General features: G+C 41.0%; 1 protein-coding gene across 1 annotated transcript; it reads right to left on the reverse strand.

The window, feature by feature from the left end:
- Nucleotides 1–321: 321 nt before the first annotated feature.
- PPP2CB (protein phosphatase 2 catalytic subunit beta) lies at nucleotides 322–27,732 on the reverse strand. The gene is made up of 7 exons (XM_034965922.4): nucleotides 27,199–27,732; nucleotides 14,424–14,633; nucleotides 12,462–12,635; nucleotides 9,094–9,183; nucleotides 8,819–8,980; nucleotides 5,885–6,003; nucleotides 322–1,017 (listed from the first exon to the last, which is right to left on the reverse strand). The coding sequence occupies exons 1-7, from the start codon at nucleotides 27,298–27,300 to the stop codon at nucleotides 945–947; spliced, it is 930 nt and encodes a 309-aa protein (XP_034821813.1). The 5' UTR covers nucleotides 27,301–27,732; the 3' UTR covers nucleotides 322–944.
- Nucleotides 27,733–27,929: the final 197 nt, after the last annotated feature.

Below are 27,929 nucleotides of genomic sequence, written 5' to 3' on the forward strand. Positions count from 1 at the left end.
TAGCAGGCCAGGTGTGATGGCACATGTCTGTAATCTCAAGAATTTGGCAGGGCCACTTGAGGCCAGGAGTTCAAGACCAGCCTGGGCAACATAACAAGATCCCGTCTCTACAAAATATTTTACAAATTAGCTGGGTGTGGTGGTATGTTGACTGTAGTCCCAGCTACTCAGGAGGCTGAGGGAGGAGAATGGCTTGGGCTCAGGAGTTCAAGGTTGAAGTGAGCTATGACTGTGCCACTGCACTCCAGCCTAGATGACAGAGCAAGACCTGGTCTAGAAAAAATAAAGTTTTCATTTAATGCACAACACAATAAATGAATGTTTTTGTTTAAAATGAAAAGTTTATTTGCTGAGTACACCAAATAGGATGCAAGCACTGTCATGACAAATATACAGAAATATGCAGATCAACATAAAACAGTAATTTAGTTTAAATGAAGGGAAATCTCTTTAAATGTTATGACAATATACTCCCAAGAAGAACCTTTTCTTCAGTTAAGTTAATTATACATTTCAATAAAATAAAGGATAATGGATTAGTGGAAGTTAGCTTGTGAATTTTTCTTAAAAATAAAACTCCAACTCTATTAATCCATGCCAGTTAAACACTATAACTAAAATTTCCAAATAAGCGCAAAAGGAGATGAAGCAGTTAGTTACCTTTTTTGCTTGAACAGTCCAGAGGAAAATGGTTACTATAAATACAGCAGGCAAACTGTTAGACTGACCTATCTAGAACATAGTGTACTAAATTTCAGTCTCAAATTGTGCTAAATGCTCATCATTAGTATGGCACATTTGGTCCATGATGTGGTTTAATGCCAAGACAGATCCCAATTTGTTACAGAAACACATAGATTACTGTTGCTTTTTGTTTTTAAATACATATATTTTAAAAAGCCAGGTATACTTCCACATACAAAGGCAGGTTTCCCAGGAGAAATTTATAGGAAGTAGTCTGGGGTGCGCCGTGTAACATGAGGCTCACCACGACGAGGCGCTGGGTCAAATTGAAGGCTGTAAATGGCAAAAAAGGAAGCAAATAAAGGATCTGACTTTGCAAAGAAAACAAATGAATAAAGAACAAGACACTGTAGTAGAAACAGCAGTCCTGCTTTCCCACCATGACTACATCACTTAAGGCTGGAATGGCCATGGGCAAATCACTGCAGATGCTCCCATTCCAACTAACTGCTTCATAGGGCTATGGTGAAAATTTAAGAAGACAGAATGTCTGGTTTGGTGCCTGGCATAACAATTTCTAAATATTATTATTATTTAAAAGCTTAAATAAAGATTAAATAATATCAAGTTTAAATAATTAAACAATAACTGTTTATTTAATAATAATATCACTTTTTTTTTTTTTTTTTTGAGGCAGAGTCTTGCTCTGTCGCCCAGGCTGGAGTGCACTGGCACGATCTCGGCTTATTGCAAGCTCCGCCTCCTGGGTTCATACCATTCTCCTGCCTCAGCCTCCTGAGTAGCTGGGACTACAGGAACCCACTACCATGCCTGGCTAATTTTCTTCTTTTTTTTTTAGTAGAGACAGGGTTTCACCGTGTTAGCCAGGATGGTCTCATCTCCTGACCTCATGATCCACCCGCTTCGGCCTCCCAAAGTGCTGGGATTACAGGCGTGAGCCACCTGCCAGGCCTAATATCACTATTTTCTTGAGTGTTTCTGGCTAGTGGATTTTTCCAATTATTTTTGTGCCTCTATTGAGATGATCATGTGTTTTTTAATCCCTTAATATTAATATGGTTTATTATATTGATTTTCATGTTTTGAACCAACCTAGCATTCCTGGGATAAATCCCACTTGCTCATGGTGTATAATCTTTTTACATATTGCTAGATCCAGGTTGCTGGCACGTATGTTGAAAAATTTTATATCTGTATTCGTAACAAATGCTGGTTTGTTTTTGCCTTTGTCTACTTTTGGTATCAAGGATAATAGTGCAGGTGTGACAGAATGAATGGAGTAGTCCTCCTCTTCTGTTTTTTGGAAGTGTTTGTGAAGGATTGGCATTAACTCGTTTTTATTTTTGAGACAGGGTCTCACTCTGTTGCCCAAGCTGGAGTGCAGTGGTGTGATCATGGCTCACTGCAGCCTCAACCTCCCTGGGCTCAGGTGATCCTCCCACTTCAGCTTCCTGAGTAGCTGAGACTATAGGCTGAGCCACCACACCAGGTTAATTTTTGTATTCTTTGTAGATACAGGGTTTTACCATGTTACCCAGGCTGATCTTGAATCCTGGGCTCAATCAGCCTGCCTTGGCTTCCCAAAGTGCTAGGATTACTGGTTAGAGCCACCGCACCTGGCCAATTCCTTTCTTTAAACATTTGGTGGACGTCATCAATGAAGCCAATTGGGCTTGGCCTTTTATTTGTGGGGAGTTTTAACTTTTTCACTCATTTATTTATATTCTTTTAAATTAAATAGGGACAAGGTCCTGCTATGTTGTCCAGGCTGGTCTCAAACTCCTAGTCTCAAGCAATCCTCTCAGCTTGGCCTCCCAAAGCTGGGATTTATAGGTGTGAGCCACCATGCTGGCTCAATATTTTCACATTTGAAAGGTCATTCAGATTTCATATTTCTTGAGTCAGTTTCAGTAGTTTCTTTTTAGGAATTAGTACGTTTTATCAAAGTTACTGAATTTGCTGGCATATAGTTATTTATTGTATTCCCTTATAATCCTTTTTATTTCAGTAAGGTCTCTAGTGATCTGGTAATGTGAGTCTTTACTCCTTTTTTTCTTGGCCAGTCTAGTTAAGGCTTTTCAAAGCATCAACTTTGGGTTTTGTTGATTTTTCTCTAATGATTTTCTACTGTTTGTTTATTTCTACTCTAAACCTCGTTTCATAAGCTTACATCAGGTTTAGTTTACTCTGCTTTTTCTAGGTCCTCAAGTATAAAGATAGGTTACTGATTTCAAATCTTCTTGTTTTTTTTTTGTTTTTTTCTTTCTGAGACAGGGTCTTTGCTCTGTTGCCCAGGCTGTAGTGTAGTGCTGTGATCATAGCTCATTGCAGCCTTGATCAACTGGGCTCAAGTGATCCTCCATCTCAGCCTCCCATACAGCTGAGACTACAGGTGCTTGGCACCATACCTGGCTAATTTTTAAATTTTTTTGTAGAGACGGGGTCTCCCTACGTTGCCCAGGCTGGCCTCAAGTGATCCTCCTACTTTGGCTTCCCAAAGTGTTGGGATTACTTGTGTGAGCCACAGCATCCAGCCATGTTAATGATTTCTAATTTCATTTCCTTGTGTTTGGAGAATATACTTTGTAAGAATCTAATCTTCTTAAATTGCCTGAGGCATGTTTTACAGTCTAGCATATGACTATGTTTCATGTTTACTTGAGAGGAAAGTATTCTGCTGTTGTTGGGTGTTGTTTTACAGACATGAGGTATACAGTCAGTTTACAGTGTTGCTCAAGTCTTCTCCTGCCTTCATCTCCTGCCTAGTTGTTCTATCCAAGAGAAACAGTTTCTGTTGCTTAGTTTTTTCCTGTGTAGAGGTCACACTTCCTTGTTCTTTCCATGTCTTATAATCTGTGGTTGAAAAATTGGACATTATAGATAACATATTGCAGTAGCTCTGGAATTCATGTCCTTGGGGACTGATCTTGTCTTTTTAGTGGTTTATTATTTTTGTTTAGTGACTTAGCTGAACTAACTGTAAAGTCTACTTCCCCCATAGTGTGCAGCCCCTGTGGCCCTGCTCGGATGTTTTTACCTTTTTTTTTTTTGAGTTTCGCTTTTGTTGCCCAGGCTGGACTGCAATGGCGTGATCGCCGCCGCCTCCCAGGTTCAAGCGATTCTCCTGCCTCAGCCTCCCGAGTAGCTGGGATTACAGGCATGCGCCACCACGCCCAACTAATTTTGTATTTTTAATAGAGACTGGGTTTCTCCATGTTGGTCAGGCTGGTCTTGAACTCCCGACCTCAGGTGATCCGCCCACCTCGGCCTCCCAAAGTGCTGGGATTACAGGCATGAGCCACCGTGCCTGACCGTTTTTACTTCTTTTAATCTTTCACAGCCTGGCTACTGAGGGGCTGTCTCTGGGTAGGCATAAGCCACTTACTGATCAAAGATTGTACTTAAGCCCCCTTGGCCAGTTAGATCTTAAAGCTCACCCTAATGGCCACCGGAAATGTTATGTGACTTGCAGATTGCTATCAAAGCTGAAGGAGTTTATATTTTGGCTTCCCATTCAGCCAGGGTCTAATAGTTGGATCTTCATACTGCACTCAGTCCAGAGAGGGTATAACCTTGGGCACGCACATATTCTGCCAGACTGTCAGGGATGAGTGTGATTTTATTTTAAAGCCTGACTACCTAGGAGGTGCTCCTGGATCAGAGTAACTGAATGTCGTTCAGTCAATGATGAGAGGTTGTGTTTAAGCCTCACGTACTAGTGACGGTTACACCATTTGTTGATCAATCTACTTATCCATTTCCTGGGGCTGCCGTAACAAATTACCGAACTGTATAGCTTATACAACAGGGATTTATCCTCTCAGAGTTCTGGAGGCTACAAGTCTGAAAGCAAGATGCTGGGAGGACCACGCTCTCTCTGAAGGCTCTAGGAAAAATCCTTCCTAGCCTCTCCCTAGCTTCTGATGGCTCTGGCAATCCTTGGCTGGTAGATGCATCACTTGAATCTCTGGCTTCACACAGCATTCTCCCCTGTGTGTGTTTCTTTTCCTCTTACTAAAATCCCATTCGAATTGGATTTAGGCCCACCCTAATCCAGTACAATCTCATCTTTAATAATTATATCTGCAAAGATCCTATTTCCAAATAACATCACATTTTGAGGTTCTGGGTGGACATGAATTTTTTGGGGGGACATTATTCAACTCAGTACAATCTATGTGTGGCTTGAAAATATTATATGAATACCCCACATCCTACTCTTGACTGCTCCTGAGTGGGTATGGCTAGTGCATGTGCACAGCCTTCTTGTCCCCCAGGGCTGACTGTGATCCCAGAAGGGCTCTTCTTGGCTTTTTCCCTGGTGCTATTTGTTGAACAACATGTTGCTCTGCTCTTTTGTATGTTGCTCCTAGTATCATGGGAGCTATTACAGCCCTCTTAATTGGTCTCCACCATGACATCTACTGCTTTCCACAAAGCACTCAGATTTGGAATTCTCCATCACCTAAGTAAGATAAGTCCTCTGAGGCAGGGCTGAGGAACTTCTGTGACCTGCCTTTCCTCCTGAGCAGAACTTCTGTGCCAGTGCAGGCTCAGTGATACCACCTGGTTTATAAGCAGGTGCTGGGGTAACAGCATTGGGAAACCCAGCATTCTCATCTGCCATGCATGCCTGGAGCAGAGCTTCTGCCCCAGGAGCTGGGGCAGGGAAGGGGGCCTCAGCCTGCTTGACTGTGTCTACCAGGAGTAGAGCTTTTGTAACTCCAGACTAGGAGAGGTGAGATATGCTGGCATCTGATCTCTGGGAGTGAACCCACAGCCCCAGCCCTGGGAGCTGATGAAGAGGGGGAATCCCTTAGTCTCCTGACTATACCAACCCAGCGTAGAGTGCCTGTAGTCGTTTCTGTGAGAGGGATCTGGGAGGAGTTGGAGGGGGCAAGTCATAGCTCAAATGCCACAGACTACGGCTATTATTACTGAGATTTAGTAGGTTTTCTTGAATTAACTGTTTCTCCACCTGCTGTATGCCCTTAGGACAATTTCCAAAAGCTTTGAAAAATTATTTTTTAAAAATAATGTTCTCCAGCTAATGGTTGTTTTTGCTGGGGAGGGGCTTTGCTATACTCCTCATCCAATTTCAGAAACAGAAATCTTCTATTTTTAACATTTAAAATTTTCCTTCTGAAAGTATATACAATTAAAATTTGCAGTTACTCACAAAGAATATTTTAAAGTGTCATCTAATTCCATGATAGCAGCCTGGTTCCCACAACGATAACAGTAATTGGGTGCACTGAAAATGGTAACCACATTCCGATCATGACACCAATTATATCCCTGCAGGATAAAAACAAATTCATTATTTCATTATAATATTATGATTTTGACACAGACACATTTAAAAAAAACTAAACTCAAAAACTACAGGTACTCTCTGTGGAAATGTAGTCGTCTATATTACTATATAAGGTCTCCATCTTTAATAGTTTGTGTACCTGTAAAGAATACTGTGCAATTCGTGGGCCTAGGATTCTGTTAAATGCAGCTCGCTAATTGTTGTTTTGCCGTATCTATGCTTGAAATCTTGGCAAGGATGTGTACTGAATTTCTCCCACAATCATAATTAATTTCTCAATTTTCCCTCATGAATTATGCCAATTTTTTCTTTATATATTTTGAAGCTATTACTAGGTAAATACAAATTTAGAATACTTTCTTCCTAGAGAACTGGGCCAGTTTTCATCAATAATCTCTTTATTTCTAATAATACCTTTTATTAGAGCCTATCTCATTCATATTATTAGCTATAGTATTATATATAGTGCATACATATATACATGCTAATTAATGTATGTGTATATACATATGTATATATGTATATATACGTGTATATATGTATACATGTGTGTATATATGTATATATACACGTGTATGTATACATGTGTGTATATATGTATATATACACGTGTATGTATACATGTGTGTATATATGTATATATACACGTGTATGTATACATGTGTATATACATGTATATATACACATACACGTATATACATGTATGTGTGTGTGCATATATGTATATATACGTGTATGTATGTATATATACATACGTGTGTATATATGTATACATACACGTGTGTATATATGTATACATACACGTGTGTATATATGTATACATACACGTGTGTATATATGTATACATATATACACGTGTGTATATATACATATATGTGTATATATGTATACATATATACGTGTATATATGTATACATATATATACATACATTAGTGTATGTATGTGTGTATATACACACACACACATCCTGTGTTGCCCAGGCTGGAGTGCAGTGGTGCGATCTAGACTCACTGCAACCTCCAACTCCTGGGTTCAAGCAATTCTCCTGCCTCAGCCCCGAGTAGTTGGGACTACAGGTGCGTGCCACCACAACAGGTTAATTTTTTGTATTTTAGTAGAGACAGGATCTCACCATGTTGCCCAGGCTGGTCTCGAACTCCTGAGCTCCAGCAATCCGCTTGCCTCAGCCTCCCAAAGTGCTGGGAATACAGGCACAAGCCACCGTGCCAGCTTATTAGCTATATTTTTGATATTTTGATTAACTACTTGATATACCAATATACCATTTTCCAACTCTTACCTCTAGTTTGTGGTGTCTTTTTTTTTTTCCTCGTTTTTTTGAGACAAGGTCTCACCCTTTTGCCCAAGCTGGAGTGCAGCGGTATGATCATAGCTCACTGCAGCCTCAACCTCCTGGCCTCAAGTGACCCTCTCACCTCAGCCTCCTGAGTAGCTGGGACAATAGACATATGCCACCATGCCCAGCTAACTTTTTGACTTTTTTTTTTTTTTTTTTTAATATAGAGATGAGGTCTCACTATGTTGCCTAGGCTGGTCTGAAACTCCAAGACTCAAGAGATCCTCCCACCTCGGCCTCCCAAAGTGCTGGGATTATAGGCATGAGCCACTTTGTCCAGCCAATCATTTATGTTTTAGGTACATCCCAAATAACAGCTAAATTTTGATTATCCAATCTAAGAGTCTCTTTCAGGCTAAAATTTTAGTCTCTTTCTTATAATCACTGATATAATTAAATTTATTTTTACTATGTAAATTTGTGTTTTTTTATCATGCTCCCTTGTTTCTACTGGGCTGGCGAAGTTTTCTCTAACATCTTGAAGCCACTCCCTACTGGTCTGCAGGGATTATGTTGTTTATATTCCCTTAGTAGTTGTATAACAGTTAATATTATAGTGGAGAAATCTGGCAGACATCATCTCAACTAAGCAATTAAAGTTGCCACCACCAGCATTGAGACAAGCAGATTTTAGGACCACTTGATACAATGCATGGAGGAGGACACACCATCTTTCTATGGCATGACTGCCAAAAATGCATACATTGAATCCCTAACTGCAAGGAAAACATCAGTCAAACCCCAACTGAGGGATATTTCTGTAAGATAAAATGCTCCTACTCTTCCAAAATGTCAAGAATGTGGAAAACAATGAAAATCGGAGGATTTCCACATCAAAGTAGAATGAATACAACCTAATCTTTGGATTCGACTATGCACATAACAGTATGCACAAAAAATTAAATTTTGCTATAAAAGACATTAGTGAGACAATTAGCAAAATTTGAATAAAGTGTTCTTATTAAATAACAGTACTATATGAACACAAATTTCCCAAATGTGATAACTATACGGTGGTTATGTGACAGTGTGTCCTTAATTTTACAAAATACACATAGAAAGTTGGTAGTAAAGGAGTATCTGTCTGCAACAGATATTCAAATGGTTCAGAAGAAAGTGTGAGGGGTGAAGAGTAAGAGAGACACAAAATGATAAAGCAAATATAGTAAAATATTTACAGTCAGGAATCTGAATGAAGCATACAGGGAATTTTGGGGTACTATTTTTGTAACTTTTTTCTAAGTCTCAATTTCAAAAATGAGTTATAATTCTGCTCTGGTCTACTAGTGCTTTCCCTACTTGCTAAAACCAGCAAGTTTTTCCTCTTTTCACCTAGGTAATAAATGGTGAGGAATGTTTCTTAGTTAAGTCATAATGCCTTATTACAGAAGTATATACTAATCTGAAATAAAGATCATTCTGTCAGGAAAGTACATACCTCCATTACAAGCTGGTGGGCACGAGAAACCAGTGTGAGACCATTGGCATGGTTAAAGGTTTCAGAAATGTCTTGTCCAAATGTGTAGCCAGCACCACGTGGTGAAATACCCCATCCACCACGATCATCTGGATCTGACCATAACAGATCACACATTGGGCCCTGGCCAAGAAAAATAAGTACATGTTACAAATTATTATCAGTCATACTTTATCATCCTCAAAATGTGGTTATATTTTCTTTTCCTTTCTTCTTCTTTTTTAAATTAAGTTTACCTCATGTGGAACTTCCTGTAAACGATCCAGGGCTCTTATATGATCCAGTGTGTCTATGGATGGAGAGAGGCCACCATGGAGGCAGAATATCTATGTATGAATTAACAAAAGATAATGTATTTGTTTTACTAACTCCAAACAGTTAACAAAGAGTAAATAATGGTTAAAAGTGTCAGTCCAAATAGTGCCAACATTTAAACATATTTTGTCCATCATTTTTTCTTCTTTACCCCTTCTCTGGTCAATGGTATCCCCATCCTTGGGGACCCACCATTAAATTTCTTTTTTTTTTTTTTCCCTCCCTCCCTCCCTTCCTTTTCTCTGGTCAATGGTATCCCCATCCTTGGTACCTACCATTAAATTTCTTTCTTTCTTTTTTTTCTCCCTCCCCCCTTCCCTCCTTTCTTTTCTTTCTGTAGAGATGGAGTCTTGCTGTGCTGCTGAGGATGGAGAGCAGTAGCTATTCACAGCCATGATCACTGCGCAATGCAGCCATGAACTCCTGGGCCCAAGCAATCCTCCTGCCTCAGCCTCCTGAGAAGCTAGGATTACAGGTGCATGCCACTGTACCCAGCTGTCATTACAGCTTCTGTTGGTTATTGCTGATATATACAATTTTTTGTTTCTCTTACAGCAAACACTCTGATTCCTGTTACTGGCTACAATAAATTTTCAGTTCCTTCATATTTTCTAAGTACATAATCAAGTCATTTGCAAAAATATTTTTGTTTTTTCTTCTCAATGTTTATACGTTTTAATTCTTTTTATTGCTTAGTGCATTGGCCAGGACTTCTAAAATAAAATGGAATAATACAAATGTTTTCTGTTTTGTTTTTTGTAAACTACCTAGTTTCAAGTCCATGCTCTAGGTATTCTGAATCAGAGAGAATAACGTAGTTTTAACAAGCATTTTCTTTCTGATTTTGATTTTTTTTTTTTTTTTTTGAGACGGAGTTTCGCTCTTGTTGCCCAGTGCAATGGCGTGATCTCGGCTCACCGCAACCTCCGCCTTCCGGGTTCAAGCAATTCTCCTGCCTGAGCCTCCTGAGTAGCTGGGTTTACAGACATGTGCCACCATGCCTGGCTAATTTTGTATTTTTAGTAGAGACAGGGTTTCTCCATGTTGGCCAGGCTGGTCTTGAACTCCCAACCTCAGGTGATCCGCCCGCCTTGGCCTCCCAAAGTGCTGGGATTACAGGCATGAGCCACCTCACCCGGCCTGATGAGAAGGTTTCTAATGTTTAGCTGATAGTACAACCGGCGTTTCTTTATCCACTTAATATTATTATTTTATAAAATAACTGAGTTTTGAATCATAAATCTAGGAATTTTTTTGCCAAATGACTTTGGTCTGATTTTATTTTTCTGTGCGTGCCACGTCTGGTTTGGCATTGAGGTTATACTAGGCATACGGTGTGAGTTTTGAACTCTCCATCTTTTCCCAAGTTCTAGAACACAGAAATTATATGTTCCTTAAAGGTTTGGTAGAATTAGCCTATAAAACTATTTACACCTGGTTGCTATTGGTAGTTTACTTATATTGGACGAATTTCTGCAAGCCAATTTTAATAACTGGTATTTTACTACAGTAAGCTTCATTCAGCTTTTCAAATTTAGTACACTAAAGCTGCACCTGCTCTTGTGATACACGAGCTCCTGCATAGTTATAATTATGCCTTATTTCATTCCTAGTGTTTTATATGCCTTCCATCTTTTCTTCTAGATCAGTTTTGTTCACTATTATTTCTTTTCTAGTAACTTTTCAGAAAGAAAGGAAGGAAGGAGGAAGGGAAAAATATATAAAAGCTCTACTAACGCACCCATTTTAAAAACTAGATACTTCATTAAAACTGATAGGCTGTCTTTTAAAAATCATTCTGTCCAGCAATTTTATTATTAATGAAGACTATGTTGCTTCAAAACAATTAAAAACAACCTTAATTAAAATTTAACATCTTTTAAATTCACATTTTCTTTTAACAAGTCCAGGCAAAGTATCGTCCTTTCAAATTAATCACGGCAGTGTCCAAAATCATGGCTGAGAAAAAAGACTGTCAGGATTACACAGGGAAAGTTATAACCAAATTATATTCCCACGAGCAGTCTAAGAGAGAATTTATTACATTCTTGACAACTCTGGGCTTTCATAATTTAAGAATTATGGAGTTTTATTATATGTTTTATATTTTTTTATTTTATTTTTTGAGATGGAGTCTCACTTTGTCACCCAAGCTGGAGTGCCGTGATACGATCTTGGCTCACTGCAACCTCTGTCTCTTGCAGGTTCAAGTGATTCTCCTGCCTCAGCCTCTCAAGTAGCTGGGACTGGGACTACAGGCATGCAATGCCATCCCTGGCTAATTTTTGTATTTTTAGTAGAGAAGGGGTTTCACCATGTTGGCCAGGCTGGTCTCGAACTCCCTACCTCAGGTGATCCACCCACCTTGGCCTCCTAAAGTGCTGGGATTACAGGTAGGAGCCACCTTGCCCGGCTTTTGTTTTATATTTAAATTTAAATCAGTTCATGCTTACAGTGATTATCTCTAGAAATTGAAATAGGAAATTTGCATAATTTCTTCTTATACTTTTGAATGTTTCATGACATGTCTGCATTACTTGTTACAGCTGCTTCTATTTTCTTTTTTTGTTCTTTGAGATGGGGTTTTGCTGTTGCCCAGGCTGGAGCCCAGGCTGGATCACGGCTCACTGCAGCCTTAACTTCCTGGGCTGAAGAGATCCTCTCACCTCTAGCTTCCTGAGTAGCTAGACCACAAGCACGCGCCACTATGCCTAGCTAATTTTTAAATTTTTTTTTTTGTAGAGATAGGGTCTTACTACATTGCCCAGGCTGGTCTTGAACCCCTGAACTCAAGCGGTCCTCTTGCCTTGGCCTCCCAAAGTACTAGCCACTGTGCCCAGCCAAGCGTTCACTTCTCAGGGAAGGTGTAATACACAATATAACATTTGCAATTACCATGAAAATAGAAATGAGAAGTTATTCATGGTAACCAGCAGACACTGCGTGTATATGCAGAGATAGTTTTAAATAACATCTTGCTTTGCTAGTACTATACATCAGTGTCTTAAACATTTATTTATAATGTTTATCGATATCTTAAAAAGCACAGCATATTCTTTGGTTAAAAGATTTACATACATATCTGAGAACAACAGGAAAATTTGCTGGTCCAAATGTATGTGAAACTTATCCACTTCCCTGCTTTGAAATTTTAAGTATAAGGGAAGGAGGAGGAAAAGGCCGAGGAGATGCAGAAACACAGGTCATATGAATCTAGACCCTAGCTTACCAATAGTCAATCTCTGCCTCCATTTACCTCCTCCCAAGATGTAAGCACACATATACATACCTGTCCATCTACTAAAGCTGTAAGTGGAAGATAATCAAAGAGATCTGTAAAATATTTCCAAACGTTGGCATTCCCATACTTTCGCAGACATTCATCATAAAAGCCATATACTTGGGTAATTTGTCGGCTTTCGTGATTTCCTCTCAATATTGTAATGCGTTCTGGATAACGCACCTGGAAGAAAAGGAGTAAAACCCATAGTAAAATCACATTTTTACTAGTGTCATGTGAAGTACATCAGTCTCTGACCCATTTTTAAACACGGCGTTTTTGGCCACCAGTATATTAAATGTTAATTTCAGTTTCAAAATAAAAAACTTGCTTATTCATAACCAGGTCTTACTGGTTAACATTTGACGTGTTTATTATGATCATCCTTTTTCATCAGGTTTCGACAACCCTCATCAGAACCTTTAACTAATACTTATATTACTATAATAAACTTGTATCTGATACTTTGCTTCTATTATCTTCATCATCAAATTATTACTACTTTCCTAAATCTTTCTAGAACACTATGACTTCTTACTGCTGAATGAGTAGCGAAAATCACAGGTTTGAAGCTGAGACAAACTCTACAGATTAACTTCTTCCCTTTTCAATTTTTATTTCCCACAGGAAGATTGGATTTGCCAATAATAACACAAAAACAGGCCCTTGACAAAACTGGGCAAGATTTCAAATGTATTAATAGTTTCCTTTCTATTAAAAAACATAAGCGACTATTTAGTTAGGAATGTGTCTGATAAGAAATACGAAAAAGCACTGGATTCTGCAAATTAAGCTAAAATCTGCAAGTATGTACTTCAATTCATACATATTTTACTAAGCATCCGTTATGTGTCTAACGTAAGTTTGGTGCTATAAAGCCAGATGCCAGATCTACACAAGTACAGTCATGTGCTGGGCAGCGTTTTTGTTAACAGATTACATGTACGATGTTGGCTGGAGCAAGAGACTATACCATTACAGCCTTCGTGTGCAGTAGGCTATACCACCTAGGTTTGTGTAAGTTCCAAAGATGACAAAATCACCTAATGGTACATTTCTCAGAATGTATGCCTGCAGTTAAGTGACCCATGACCATGTAATATATGGCTTCTGCTGTTGAGGGACTAACCTCACTAAGGAGATATGTAAAATAAGTAATAGAAGGCAATAAGCCACTTTTGCAGCATAAATAAGGGCTGGGAGAATAAGTTTCCTCATAGTAATTTAGAGCAGAAGGAATAAGGCTAAAATGGTTGAAGGTTACATGGAAGAAGTGAGACCTGAGCTGAGTCTTGGCAGAAAGGTAAGAAATCAGGGACAGGATAACCTCGTGGGGGAAATCGACTATGGAAATAAACAGAGTCCAGAGCACTGAATAAGAAGAAACTTTGATTTGAGCCAGAGTTTATGCTACCAACCGCTGGCAGGCAAAAATTCAGACTAGACGATAGAAGGCCAGGCAAGGAGTTTGAATTTGATTCTATAGGCAACAGGCAATCAACAGGAAGTAACAATATAAAAGGGTTAAATAAGAGATTTCATCGGCCAGCGTATGCCAGGTGGATTTGGGGGGGATCAGATCTTGGAGGCAGAAATATTAGTTACTAAGCTATTGTAACAATCGAATTGTGAAGTGATAAACTGTGTGAAAATAGAAAGAGACAGGAACAACAGACTTTTCAAAGCAAGGATTTAAAAAGACTTGTCTATTGACTCAATATAACGGATAAGTGATAAAGTCAAATATGATTCCAAGACTTCAGCTATGGACTACTCGAGAGAATGATACATTTATCGGGAATACACAGAAGTTATCCTTTTCACCTCTCCTTTAAAAAGATGTAAAACCAATTATTATTTTAAGGGGCTATAAACTGAACAGACCATAAAACAGATGATATGCAATACTGTCATTCTTGCCTTTTGCCTGGTTTAAATCTTGAAAAAAAAATTGAATTTCAATAATCATACCTTTAATGCTACAAGAAGAGTCACAGTCTCCACTGAATAATATCCTCTGTCTACATAGTCACCCATGAATAAGTAGTTTGTATCCGGTGATTTTCCACCAATTCTAAAGAGTTCCATAAGATCATGAAATTGACCATGCACATCTCCACAGACAGTAACAGGGCAACGAACCTCTTGCACATTTGATTCTTTTGTTAAAATTTCCTTTGCCTGTTAGAAAAGTGAAATCAACAATTACGAAGTTAAAACTATCATTTCTTATCTATTAAAAGAAAATTTGGGGAAAAAAACACTTGAAAAGTGCCTTATAAAAGCGTATGTGAAAACCAAACCACGAGATAACACTTCACTAGAAAGGCTATAATAAAAAAGACAGTTAATAAGTGTTGCAAACATGTGGATAAACTGGAACCCTCATACACTGCTGGTGGAAATGCAAAATGGTGCAGCTGCTGTGGAAAACTGTCTGGCAGTTCCTCCAAAGTTAAACCTAAAATTACCATGTAATCCAGCAGTTCCACTCCTAGGTATATACTCAAGAGAAATGAAATCCAGTTTATACATGTTCATGGCAGCATTATTAATAACAGCCAAAAAGTAGAAACCACCAGATATTGATCAACCGATGAATGGACATAACATATTCATACAATGGAATAGTCACTCAGCTATGAAGAAATGAAGTACTGATACATGCTACAACTTTGAAGACATTATGGTAAGTGCAAGAAGTCAGTCACAAATGATCACATAATGTACAATTCCATTTACATGAAATGTCCAGAATAGGCAAATCTTCAAGGCAGAAGGTCTGTGTTTTAAAAAGAATAATCTTATTATTCACAAGCTTAAAAAGGTCAATGAAAGAAAAAAGTCACAAATTATGCAAATTCTTGTGTGAACAAACATTCTTACACCAATTCATAGGCCAACCTTGAATTTCTTTATTCCAATTATTCTATATTTATAGAATTAAGTTAGAAAATACCATTAGGTGGCCCTGAAGTACAGAATTTATGCTTAAACACTGGCAAATGAAATGTTCTGACTAAATCGAAGTTCACTAATGGCTCATCGATCTGGCCTCTCTGCCTAATAGCAAAAGATCCCAGAATCAGGAAGAAAAATTTAAAAGCCTCTGAAGTAACAAAACAGACATCATAAAAAATGTATCTAACCCACCAGAAGAGACTCTCAGGCCTTATTCTGGGCCTACTGTTATCTACAAAATTCCAACAAGCTATTTACCGAGTTTCCAGGTCCATGACAAATTAGAAACAGAAAACCACGAAAGCTAAGAGATGAGAACTGGGACTAATACAGAATGCAAACCGAGAGGAAGAAACAACCGGATGGCTAGCATAGCTAAAACACAGGGCAGCCTGGCGCGGTGGCTCATGCCTGTAATTCCAGCACTTTGGGAGGCCGAGGGGGGAGGATAGCTCGAATCCAGGAGTTTGAGACCAGGCTGGGCAACATAGTGAGACCTCTGGTCTCTATAAAAAATTTAAAAAATAGCTGGGCATGGTGGTGTGTGCCTATAGTCCCAGCTACTTAGGAGGGTGGGGTGGGGTGGGAAGACAGCTTGAGCTGGGGAGTTCAAGGCTGCAGTGAGCCATGGTCGCACCACTTTGCAGTTAACCCTGGGTGAGAGTGAGACAAAAGAAAAAAAAGGCAACAACACAGCACAGTGAAAGTCAAACAGGGCCGGGCACGGTGGCTCATGCCTGTAATCCCAGCACTTTGGGAGGCTGAGGCAGGTGGATCACGAGGTCAGGAGATTGAGACCATCCTGGCTAACACAGTGAAACCTCATCTCTACTAAAAATACAAAAAATTAGCCCGGCATGGTGGCGGGCGCCTATAGCCCCAGCTACTCAGGAGGCTGAGGCAGGAGAATATGACATGAACCTGGGAGGCGGAGCTTGCAGTGAGCCAAGATCGTGCCACTGCACTCCAGCCTGGGCGACAGAGCAAAACTCAGTCACAGAAAAAAAAAAAAAAAAAAAGTCAAACAGGATGAAGCTTAAAGTAAAAGCAGATGACAGCTTAGACTGGTGGGGGAGAGAGCACAATTTTAGGGACAGACAGTTCTCTGCCTCTTCAGTGATCTGATAATCTGAAGAGTATTTAAAACATGGATTTTGAGTTTCACTGTATTTCCTGCTACTCTGCATTTTTGTCAACAGACTTTAACACTAGTTGAGGGATACTCAAACTGTAGCAATTTTCAAAACACACAATAGTTTGTACACACACTGTAGGAATCACAAAGTTACTCTAGCCCCAGACTACTTTATGCCAACTAGATGCACCCAGCCCAGACTCTTAATTTGAAGCAACTCTAAAGAGCAGGGACAATGGCAAGTTCTATTCCAACAGAAGTGTTCTCTCCAGTGTTCTAAATCATTTCTAAGGTATGATTCTGACTGCACCTCTAACCTCCCTTAATTTCTGCAAAATGCTCATGCTTGGTTCTCCAGCTTTTCTTTTGATTCTAGGCTACCATGTATTCTTCTACAAATGCCTTTTCTGCTTATAGCCTGGTAGGATTCCCAAGAGTTATGGACAATGTAGCCCATACTTTCTTCTTCTTGCCTGTAATTAATTAGAATGAGATTATATGCAATGAAGTCTTCCAGAAAACATGGGTTCTCTTCAGTTTTAATCTAATTGTGTAATCTTAAGGCCTTTATACCCTTCAGTTTCTTTTCCTGAGATCACAAATTAAACAATAATTTTACCAGAAGCCAAGTTTATTCCACAAAACAGCTCCCAATACACCACAAACATTCTGCACACCACATATTTTTTGCATATGAAGAACATGGCTGAGGAGATTATACACAGAAACATAATGGTTGTCTGGGAGGTAGGAGGGCAGGGGACAGGAATGGTGGGTAGAGTGCATTTGCTTTCCTTGCTACCTTTCTGAGGTGCTTGCACAAATTTTCTTTGAGACAGGGTCTCGCTCTGTTGCCCAGGCTGGAGTGCAGTGGTGTGAACGTAGCTCACTGCAGCCTCAAACTCCTGGGCTCAAGCAGTCCTCCCACTCAGCCTCCTAAAGTGCTGAGATTGCAGGTCTGAGCCACCGTGACTGGCCAATGCTCGAAATTTTAAAAAACAAATTCTGTATTACTTTTTCAAACAGAAAAAACCTGGCTTCTTAAACTTCAAAACAAATTCCAGATGGCAGTAATTATAAAATATCCACACAATGGAATTTTATTCAGCCATAAAAAGGAACGAAGTCCAGATACATGCTACAATATGGAGGAATCTTGGAAATATTATGCTAAAAGAGAGAAGCCAAACACACAAGACATAACCCTGGAAATGAAATTCAAATCAAAAGTACACGGAAGAACCGACTGTGGGAATGCTGACAATGCTGCTGTTGGAGAGACTCCAAATATGCAGCCAGGAACTTAGCAACATGCAGAAACTTAGTGACATAAAGAAGTGAAAATCCAAACTTATTGCATAAATGAGGAAAATTGTTTTGGAAGAAGTGATGCTAGCAAAAATCTCTTTCTGTATTTGTCAGGAAAGATCACTTTTACTTCAGCTCCTAAATAAATCAGACGAACAGTTCCTAGGACTTTATAGGTATATTTAAGATTATCTCTTGTATCTTACTAGCTTTTGTTTTTTTTTTAAGACATGGTCTTAATCTTCTTGACAAATACAGGTATTTCATGACACTGAAAGCACAAAGGAGGCCAGGGGCAGTGGCTCACACCTGTAATCCCAGCACTTTTGGAGGCCGAGGCAGAAGGATCACTTGAGTCCAGGAGTTCAAGATCACCTTGGACAACATGAGGAGACCCTGTCTCTACAAACAAATGAGTAAAAAAAGCCAGGTGTGGTTGTGTATTCCTGTAGTCTCAGCTACTCAGGAGACTGAGGCATGAAGATGGCTTGAGTCCAGGAGTACAAGGCTGCAGTGAGCTATGATCATGTTACTGTACTCCAGCCTAGGCGACAGTAAGATCCTGCCTTTAAAAAAAAAAAAAAAGCAGCTTCCTGGACCTGCCCAAGACATAGTCAATCAGTCTCTGGAATGGAGTCAAGGAACATGAATTTCCTATTTCTTTCCCAAGTGATTCTCATGTGCGCTTAAAGTTTATGGAAAAGATGGACAATCAGACTATACAAAAATGCTAAAACTTGCACAGTAAAAATTATACACACATATCACAAAGTAGAAAATAACACCTTAAACATTTTTAAATGGCTAACTTTTAATTTCAAAGAATTTATACAACCAAGAAAAGACAAAATACAATTTTTTTTTTTTTTTGAGACGGAGTCCTGCTCTGTCGTCCAGGCTGGAGTGCAGTGGTGCGATCTCCATCTCGGCTCACTGCAACCTCCGCCTCCTGGATTCAAGTGATTCTCCTGCCTTAGCCTCCTGAGTAGCTGGGATTACAGGCGCGTGCCACCACACCCGGCTAATTTCTGTATTTTTAGTAGAGATGGGGTTTCACCACGTTGGCCAGACTGGTCTCAAACCCCTGACCTCGTGATCCGCCCGCCTCCGCCTCCTAAAGTGCTGAGATTACAGGCATAAGCCACTGTGCCCAGCTGACAAAATACAAACTTAAAACAAAAAAAGAATATGCCAACTCAACTGGAAAAATCCCTCACATTGCACACACTCCACAATTCTGATAAATCTAGCCTTGTTTTCTTCATGTATTTTGGTATTGCCATTTATTAAGGTTCTCGTCCCTCAGAATTTGCTATGGAATAAAAATCTGTATAGTGAAGAATTAACCTCACCCGAGGAGAGGTCTGGCCTTTGCCCCTGGAATTTCCTGCTTGGTAAAGAGATCTCTGCCTGGGGGCTCTGACCTGCGGACCATTAACAATGTGACTCACGATGCGGACTTTGGATGATCCCATTATCAGTTTGGTCTCTGGAGGACTGGACACTACAGATGTCAGCCCCTCTTGTACTCTGCCCTTATGAGTCTTTTCCCTTGGCTTACTTTAAATTGTATTCATTCCCTGTAATAAACCATAATCATCAGTGTAACAGCTTAAAGTGAGTTCTGTGAGTCATTCCTGTGAATCACTGAACCTAAGAGTGGTTTTCGGAACCCACTGAACTAGTAATTGGTGCCAAAACTGAGGCAGTCCTGGGCAGTGTTCCCTGTAATTTATAGTTCACTAAACTTTATTTTTTGTCTGCTGTTCTGAAGGTACATCATGACTAAACTTTTGAAGATGGTGTCAGAGGTGAGAACAGTGTTAGGGACTGTGCCTTCTAACTCTCGCAAAATCCTTTTTAATTACAAAAGTAAACCACATTATAAAGAATTTGGAAGGTTTTCTATGACCACCCTATTAAAAAAAAGTCTCTTGAATTCAAGCCCATCACTGTCCCCATCTTCTGCTTTTTCTTGCCAGCAAGAATCAATGCCTGGTGTTCATTAATCGTGTCCCCTCTTCACAGCTGAATCTCTAGCACTTTGAACAGTCTGGTACATAGTGGTTCAACTAAAATCTGTTGAATGTACGGGATAACTACACAGTGGCAGCATTCTGTCAACCAATCCTCTCCTTTCTTCTTCACTGCCCACAGGAACAAGCGCCTCTTTTGCTACTCAAGCCAAGTCGAGAATACACTGAACCAATTCTGAGCTCTCATCATCCAGGACATAAATATCATGCGGAACTCTTTTAAACGAAGATGAAAATTATTTCCCTCTCTATAAGATGGGATTTTGAGCTGGGCATGGTGGCTCACGCCTGCAATCCCAGCACTTTGGGAGGCTGAGGCAGGCAGGTCACAAGGTCAGGAGATCCGAGACCATCCTGGCTCACATGGTGAAACTCCATCTCTATTAAAAATACAAAAAATTAGCCGGGAGTGGTGGCGGGCACCTGTAGTCCCAGCTACTTGGGAGGCTGGCGCAGGAGAATGGCATGAACCGGGTAGGCGGAGCTTGCAGTGAACCGAGATGGCACCACTGCACTCCAGCCTGGATGACACAGAGAGAGACTCCATCACAAAAAAACAAAAAAAAAAAGAGATTTTGAGCAAAATTAAACTACAGCCTACACACTGTATCCTGCATATTAAAAAAAATCCAATTATGCTAAAAAGTTAATTCAAATAAGCTTTTTTCTAAGATTGAATAGGTGAGAACACTTAAATTCACCACTGTATCCCAGTCTCAACATAAAAACGATTGTCTTTGTATAAAATATTCACTTAATAGATCTCCAATGGAGTCCTGCACATTTTTGGTGTAACATGATGCTATTATAACGCAAGTCAGGAATCTCAGGTTGCACCTCAGGATTGTCTTTTAATTCATTTGATCACAAAAGTATCTCAGTCAAAAAACAGTTTACAAGGAATGATGATAAATATTTCTAAATTACAAAGGACACAACAGCAAACCAGTTCTAAGCTTGAGTGCTTGAGCTCTCCCATTCTCCGGAAAGGAAACGGAATCTGTAATACACAGAACTCCTTCCCAGGGTTAATATGATTTTTTTTTTTTTTTTTTTTTTTTGAGATGGAGTCTCCCTCTGTCACCCAGGCTGGAATGCAGTGGCGCGATCTCGGCTCACTGCAAGCTCTGCCTCCTGGGTTCACGCCATCCTCTTGCCTCAGCCTCCCGAGTAGCTGGGCCTACAGGCGCCTGTCACCACGCCTGGCTGATTTTTTTTTTTTGTATTTTTAGTGGAGACGGGGTTTCACCATGTTAGCCAGGATGGTCTGGATCTCCTGACCTCATGATCCGCCTGCCTTGGCCTCCCAAAGTGCTGGGATTACAGGCGCGAACCACCACGCCTGGCCGTTAATATGATTATTAATGAAATTTAGAGTTGAAAAGTAACATACAGGAACTATTAGATCACATTTGGTCATTAAGGAAGAAAAGATGTCTTCATACAAGTTTCTTTAAACAATCTGGATTAGGTTTACATTTCATTACATTTACTTGAAGGAAATCAGTTCAAAACAATACAAAATTTCTATTTAACACAGACTCAGATTTCTCATATAGATTACTTCTGTAACTTTAATATCATTCTTCTTAGAAAAAACTACATTCAGAAAACAATCTAGGAAAATAAATTAAGCATTAATTCCATCTTCAATTTCTGGCATTTTCGTTTCCTTTTACCAAGGAAGGGCTTCATTCACCAAGTCTTTTATAACATTCGTACTGAAGAGAAAAGACTGTGAAGAAAAAATTTCTGCAAGATCTTCAAATAAGAATAAAAGGCACACACGGCAATAAAAGCAGGCAATGAAAAGAAATTTTACATTGCAAATATCTTCACTTTGTCTACTTAGGTAAATATCTTATGGCAAGGGTATATTATTGTTAAAGGGCAGTATTAAGTATTAAATATATTTACCTAGTCATATATATTTGACACGTCATATATAAAGTAGAGAAATGTAACAAAGTCCACTTTCCCGCCATTAGCAATAGTTCATGCTAGTCTAGTTTGGTTTAATTTCTTTACCTGTCCACTAAGAGGCTGGCTTAGCAAGGAAAACAATGATTTGTTCAGTCACTAGAATTGGGTCTTGACCCTCTATTTCACTGTAATCATGCCATTCTTCATTATAGTAAGAAAGGAGCTATTTTATCACTGCATTTTAGATTTTATCAATGGACCACCAAAGCTGGCACTAATTTTTGTTCGAGGGAAATTAAAAATGGAAGTACCAGTTAGGCATTTTGCCTGTCAAGACCACTATTTTTATTTTTTAAGCTGTAATCAATCACAGAAAGTAATCTAAAAAAATTTTCTCAATTCACAAAAATCACTCATTTTTACCAGAATCTAACCTTCATTAAGATGGTTTTGGGTATTCAGGAACAAGCATACTATTTCACATTAGGAATGAAGTCATATCCTAAAGTTATTTCTGCTTATTTCAAGGCTAACGCCAGGACTTAGAAACATTTCCATCAGTTCAATATAAAATTTACATATTTATACTTCTACACAAGCCTCGACATTTTTCTCAATAGGTACTTTATAATCATCAGAATAAAGATCTGCCAGCACACACATTGGCTGAATTTCCCTCCCCACCTAAAGAATCATCACCAAGGTTCTTCAGTTATAAAATTTAACAGGTCAAAGAGCTTAAAATTTTTACTCTGAGACAACAGTTAAATATAGTTCTAGTCACAGAGTGTCCTGAGCAGTGCCAGCCTGGCTCTCTAGGCACACAATCTTCTAAAATAACTGCATACTGCTGATGTAGGAATGAATCACAGAAGCAATTTCTCTGCACACACAAGAGGAGTCAAATTCACAATTAGCTTCAAAAGCTGGATTGCTAATTTAAGCTAGTGTTAAGAGCTAGTCTTCTCAGAAGACATGCCTTGCTATTTTATGCAAACAATTTTTCACTATGCAGAAATTAACCTTGGAAGCCAGACACACCATACCATTCATACTCTTTATTTTTTGTAGTCATTCACCCACTGGCACTAGGATAGATTTTATTTTTGCAACTACCTCAAAATAGGCCTTTACTAGTACTACTCTGGTCTTGATTTCAGTGGACTCCTTCAGCTTTCTTTTTTTGGAGACGGAGTCTCACTCTGTCGCCCAGACTGGAATGCAGTGGCGATCTCGGCTCACTGCAACTTCCACCTCCTGGGTTCAAGCAATTCTCCTGCCTCAGCCTCCCGAGTAGCTGGGACTACAGGCACACACCGCCACGCCTGGCTAATTTTTTGTATTTTAGTAGAGATAGGGTTTTACCATGTTGCCCAGGCTGGTCTCGAACTCCTGAGCTCAGACAATCCGCCCACCTCGACCTCCCAAAGTGCTAGGATTACAGGGGTGAGCCACCATGCCCAGCCGACTCCTTCAGTTTTTAGGCAATCTGAATTAGAATAGAAATTTAAGGAAAAACTACCATCATACGATGTAACTTCCTATAGAATAGTATTTCCAATAGAATAAAAAAATGGTATTTTTAAAAAACCCAAAAATTGAATCACAAGGATTAAAGATAGTTTATATAATTAGGTTTGACTCTTTATTTTTCTCATATTTTCTTTCTACATGCCTGCTACTCTTGCCCTAGAAAGGTAGGGCAAGTATTAAGTAGACCAAGTCAGGAGTAAAGATACTTCACACAACTGCTATTAATTCCAGTACTGTGTGGTTCACGTAACAGGCACCACTACTTTTCAGGGTTCTATAGCCACTATATAAAAAAAAAAAACTCCTTTGAAGTACATTTACCAAAGAAAAGGCATATTGGCACATCTATTCATTTTGCATTTCTTACAAAAGAAAATGGGTGACACTTATGATTAAAACTTTCAGCCTTCCTTTAGTTAACATTCACTGAGTGCTTACTTCTCATTAGGACCTTACATGGCCTTTTTTTGTTTTTTGAGAAAACTGCACTGTCACCCAGGCTGGAGTGCAGCGGTATGATCACTGCTCACTGTAACCTCTGCCTCCTAGGGATTCTTGTGTCTCAGCCTCCCAAGTAGCTGGGAGTGCAACACTATGCCCAGCTAATTTTTTTTTTTTTTTTTTTAGTAGAGGCAGGGTTTTGCCATGTTGGCCAGGCTGGTCTTGAACTCCTGGCCTCAAGTGATCTACCTGCATCGGCCTCCCAAAATGCTGGGATTACAGGCGTGAGCCACTGTGCCCGGCCAATGAATATATATCTTAGCACTCACAACCAACCCGGGAGGATTGGTACATATTATCTCTGTCATAAGGAATCAGAGGTGCAGAAAGACTGACAGCTAGCAAGCTGTGAAGCAGGACTGGAACTCAGACAGGATGAACGCTACACTTGTTATGTATCAACAAGGAGGATGGGGTAGGGATATAAAACGGAACTAGAAACTAAGGTCAGAAAACATATATATGTATATATACTCATACATACACAAACCACAAAGCTAGGTCATAGCTGCCAGAAGAGGGCTGCAAAACTAAGCACGGCTCAAAAAGAGTAGAGAGAAATGAGTATTATCACACTTTTCCAACCCATTGGCAACTCCATCAATGGGGGTAGAGAACAAAGATGAATGAATTTCACTAACAAATTCATGTTTTGTGGGTAAGTACAAATATTCAAAGAAAAAAAAAATGGGCTAGGAGTGGTGGCTCACTCCCGCAATCCCTGCACTTTGGGAGGCCAAGGCGGGAGGATCACTTGAGCCTGAGAGTTCGAGACCAGCCTGGGCAACACGGTGAGACCCCATAAAAAAAATAAAAAAATTATCCCGGTGTGGTGACACATGCCTGTGGTCCCAGCTACTTGAGAGGCTGAAGTGGGAGGGTCCCTTATGCCCCAGAAGTTGAGGTTGCAGTGAGCGGTGATTGCCCCACTGCACTCCAGCCTGACTGACACACCAAGACTGCGTCCCCCCCCAAAAAAAGGCTAGTAAGATACAAGAGATAATCTTAAATATACCTGTGAAGTCCTAGGAACTGTTAGTCTGATTTATTTAGGAGCTGAAGTAAAAATAATCTCTCTTGACAAATACAGAAAGCTTCCTCAAGTGATCGTTGACACTCCGGTGTGATTATTTCAAAGTACAGCAGTGGTACAATATTCTTCTCTAGAAGTTCATCTTAAAATTATTAGAAAGTCAATAGGGGCTGTGCACGAGGCTCGCGCCTGTAATCCCAGCACTTTGGAAGGCTGAGGGATCACTTCAGGCCAGGAGTTCTAGACCAGCCTGGCCAGCATGGCAAAACCCCATCTCTACTAGAAATACAAAAATTAGCAGTGCATGGCTGCATGCACCTGTAATCCCAGTTACTCGGGAGGCTGAGGCAGGAGGATCCCTCGAACCCCGGAGGTGGAGGTTGCAGTGAACAGAGACGGCACCACTGCGCTCCAGTCTGGGCGACAGACTGAGCCTCTGTCTCAAAACAAAAATAAAACAAAAAAAGAAAGTCAATGGGAAAAACTGATTCAACTAACACTTTGCCCATAACTTCAAGTCTGTATTCTGATGCTCATAGTCAGGTTAACTGACTCAGCTCATTTCAAACCTGTACATTTCACTTCGCATTAGAGCTGGAGAGAGATGTTTAAGGCATAAATTTTAAGACTCATGAAATTACAGGTTATCACAATAAAAATGAATGTCAACTGAAGCCACAAGTAAGCAGTTTGTTTCAGAAAGAGAAAAATACCACTTGCTTGGCACTTCTATTTACAAAAATAAATCCTCCTGTGTTAACAAATAGTTACTTAATACACAAAGGCCCCGGCCAACATTACACCCGTTAAAAATATTATTGTAACTTAACACCATCTACTAGTGCTCCTTTTCTAAGTAAATTTCATGATCTTAAGAGTACCCTAAAATCAGACTAACAAAATCTTTCCTTCTCCAGTGCACTTCTGCCACATCATGACTTCTAAACATTACGGTTAAGAAAATTTTATAGATTACGTTTTAAAATAACATCGTTACTTCTTCATGCACAAGTGAGAATTTTTAACCTAAAAATACATGAAAATTATTTAGTCCACCTTGTAAAGGATGAATGTGGACAACTCTAGACTTTAAAGATGGAGAGATCGAAATAATTTCAGGGGTTAAGAAAACAATGGATACAGAATTTACAAAGTGAAGATCACACACTCACGATGTACAAGAACGAATTGATCACCCGCATGTTTTATTATTCTTTGGAAAAAAACTTTATATATATTAAAAACAAAAATAACTTTCTGCAAAGTGCTATCGTGCATGAAAACACACCTCCCACTTATCATTTCCAGCAAACACTGTTCCCAAACTTAAGATCGGCTCTCGTTTCTGAAAATCAACACTTTACTTCCAAGAGCCACTCAACACAAAGACCAGTCACCATCTGTTTCCACCAAAGTCAACCTCTATTTTAAAAATCACAGTTGGCCATCACGCCTACCTCTCCGCAAACAAACGCTTGGCACATTCAAGAATAAGTGATTTTTTTTTTTTTTTTTTTTTTTTGCTGTCGCCCAGGCTGGAGTGCAGTGGCGCGATCTCGACTCACTGCAACCAGCCTCCACCTCCTGGGCTCAAGCGATCCTCCCGCCTCAGCCTCCCGAATAGCTGGGATTACAGGCACCCGCCGTCACACCATGCTAATTAAAAAAAATTTTTTGTGTGTGGAGACGGGGCCTCACTATGTTGCCCAGGCTGGTCTCTAACTCCTGGGCTCAAGCAATCCTCCCGCTTCAGCCTCCCGAGTAGCTGTGGCCACAGGCGTGAGCCACCACGCCCGGCTTGAGTTAGTGATTTCTGAGGTGCCCCGTTCACCTGACAAAAATTCTGCATTTATTAACAAGTTCATTAATATGCACGACATTCTGGTTAATTTTAGTTGCATTTTCAGAAACTGGTCTGAAAATGGTCCTTTTCGGACGCCGCTCTCGCTAGTCCACTCGGGAAATGCTAGAGTGGCAGGAACTCCCCAGTGGAGCGCAGGCGACCCGACCAACCTCCGGCTTGGCTCAGGGGGCTACGTTTCCCCGCCCGTCCGCACCCGAGCCCCCCATGCCCGGGATCTGGGCAGCCGGCCGGGGGCGTGAGGCGGAGGCGGAGGGGGCAGGCGAGGGCAGCCCAACGCCCCGGGCCCTGAACCGATGGGCCGGCCGCCTGGGTGGACGCCGGAGCCGGACCCACAGCCCCGCAGGTCCCCGGTGGGCCGCGCCGGGCCAGGGGCGGACGGGACCGGGGCGGGCAGGAAAGCAGCGGCCCGTCCCAGCCCCGCGCTCCCGCACTCGCCCCCGCGGCGCCCTCACCTTCTCGCACAGCGTCCGCACTTGGTTCTCGTTCAGCTGCTTACACTCGTTCAGCTGCTCGACCCACTGGTCCAGCTCCTTGGTGAACGCCTTGTCGTCCATGGCGGCCCGATCCCGATGCGGATCCCGAGCCCCAGCCCGGCCGCCGCCCTCCCCCCTCCCCACCCGCCCCCGGCCCCGGCCCGGGCGCCGCTCCCCTCTCCCTCCGCCGCCGTCGCCAGGTCCCACGAGGGGAGGACTGAGCCGGGTAGGGCGGCCGCGGGCTCCGCGCCCCGCCCAAGCCCAGCAGGCGGCTCCGAGCGCGCAGCCTGGAGGAGACCCCCGCCCGCCCTTCCCCGCCCGGCCGCGCGCCGCGGGAGTCGGTGAAGGACGCGGTGAGGTGCCGGGGAGCGCGGCGCGGGTCCTCGGCCTAGCTCTCGCCGGACGAAGGCCGCCCGCTACCGCTTCAGGCCCGCCTCACGCCTACCGGCCTCTCCCAACTTGTCTTTCCCCTTCTCTCGCTCTTTCTCTCCCCTCCCTCCGGGTTTCCGTCATCGCTCGGGCATTTCCGCCGGGAAAAGGCGAGCAGGCGGCGCCGCCGGGACACGGCGCCCTAGGAGCAGAACAGCGCCCTCGCGTGGCTTGGCGGAGAAACGGTCCGAGGAGGCCAGGGTCCCTCTTTTCCCAACCCTGCCCCAGACCAAGCTCTGCTGGTTCTCCCTTTAAATATCCTGATCTCTGGGAACTTTGTC

This window comes from Pan paniscus, chromosome 7 (genome assembly GCF_029289425.2).
Source record: "Pan paniscus chromosome 7, NHGRI_mPanPan1-v2.0_pri, whole genome shotgun sequence".
NCBI classification, from domain to species: domain Eukaryota; kingdom Metazoa; phylum Chordata; class Mammalia; order Primates; family Hominidae; genus Pan; species Pan paniscus.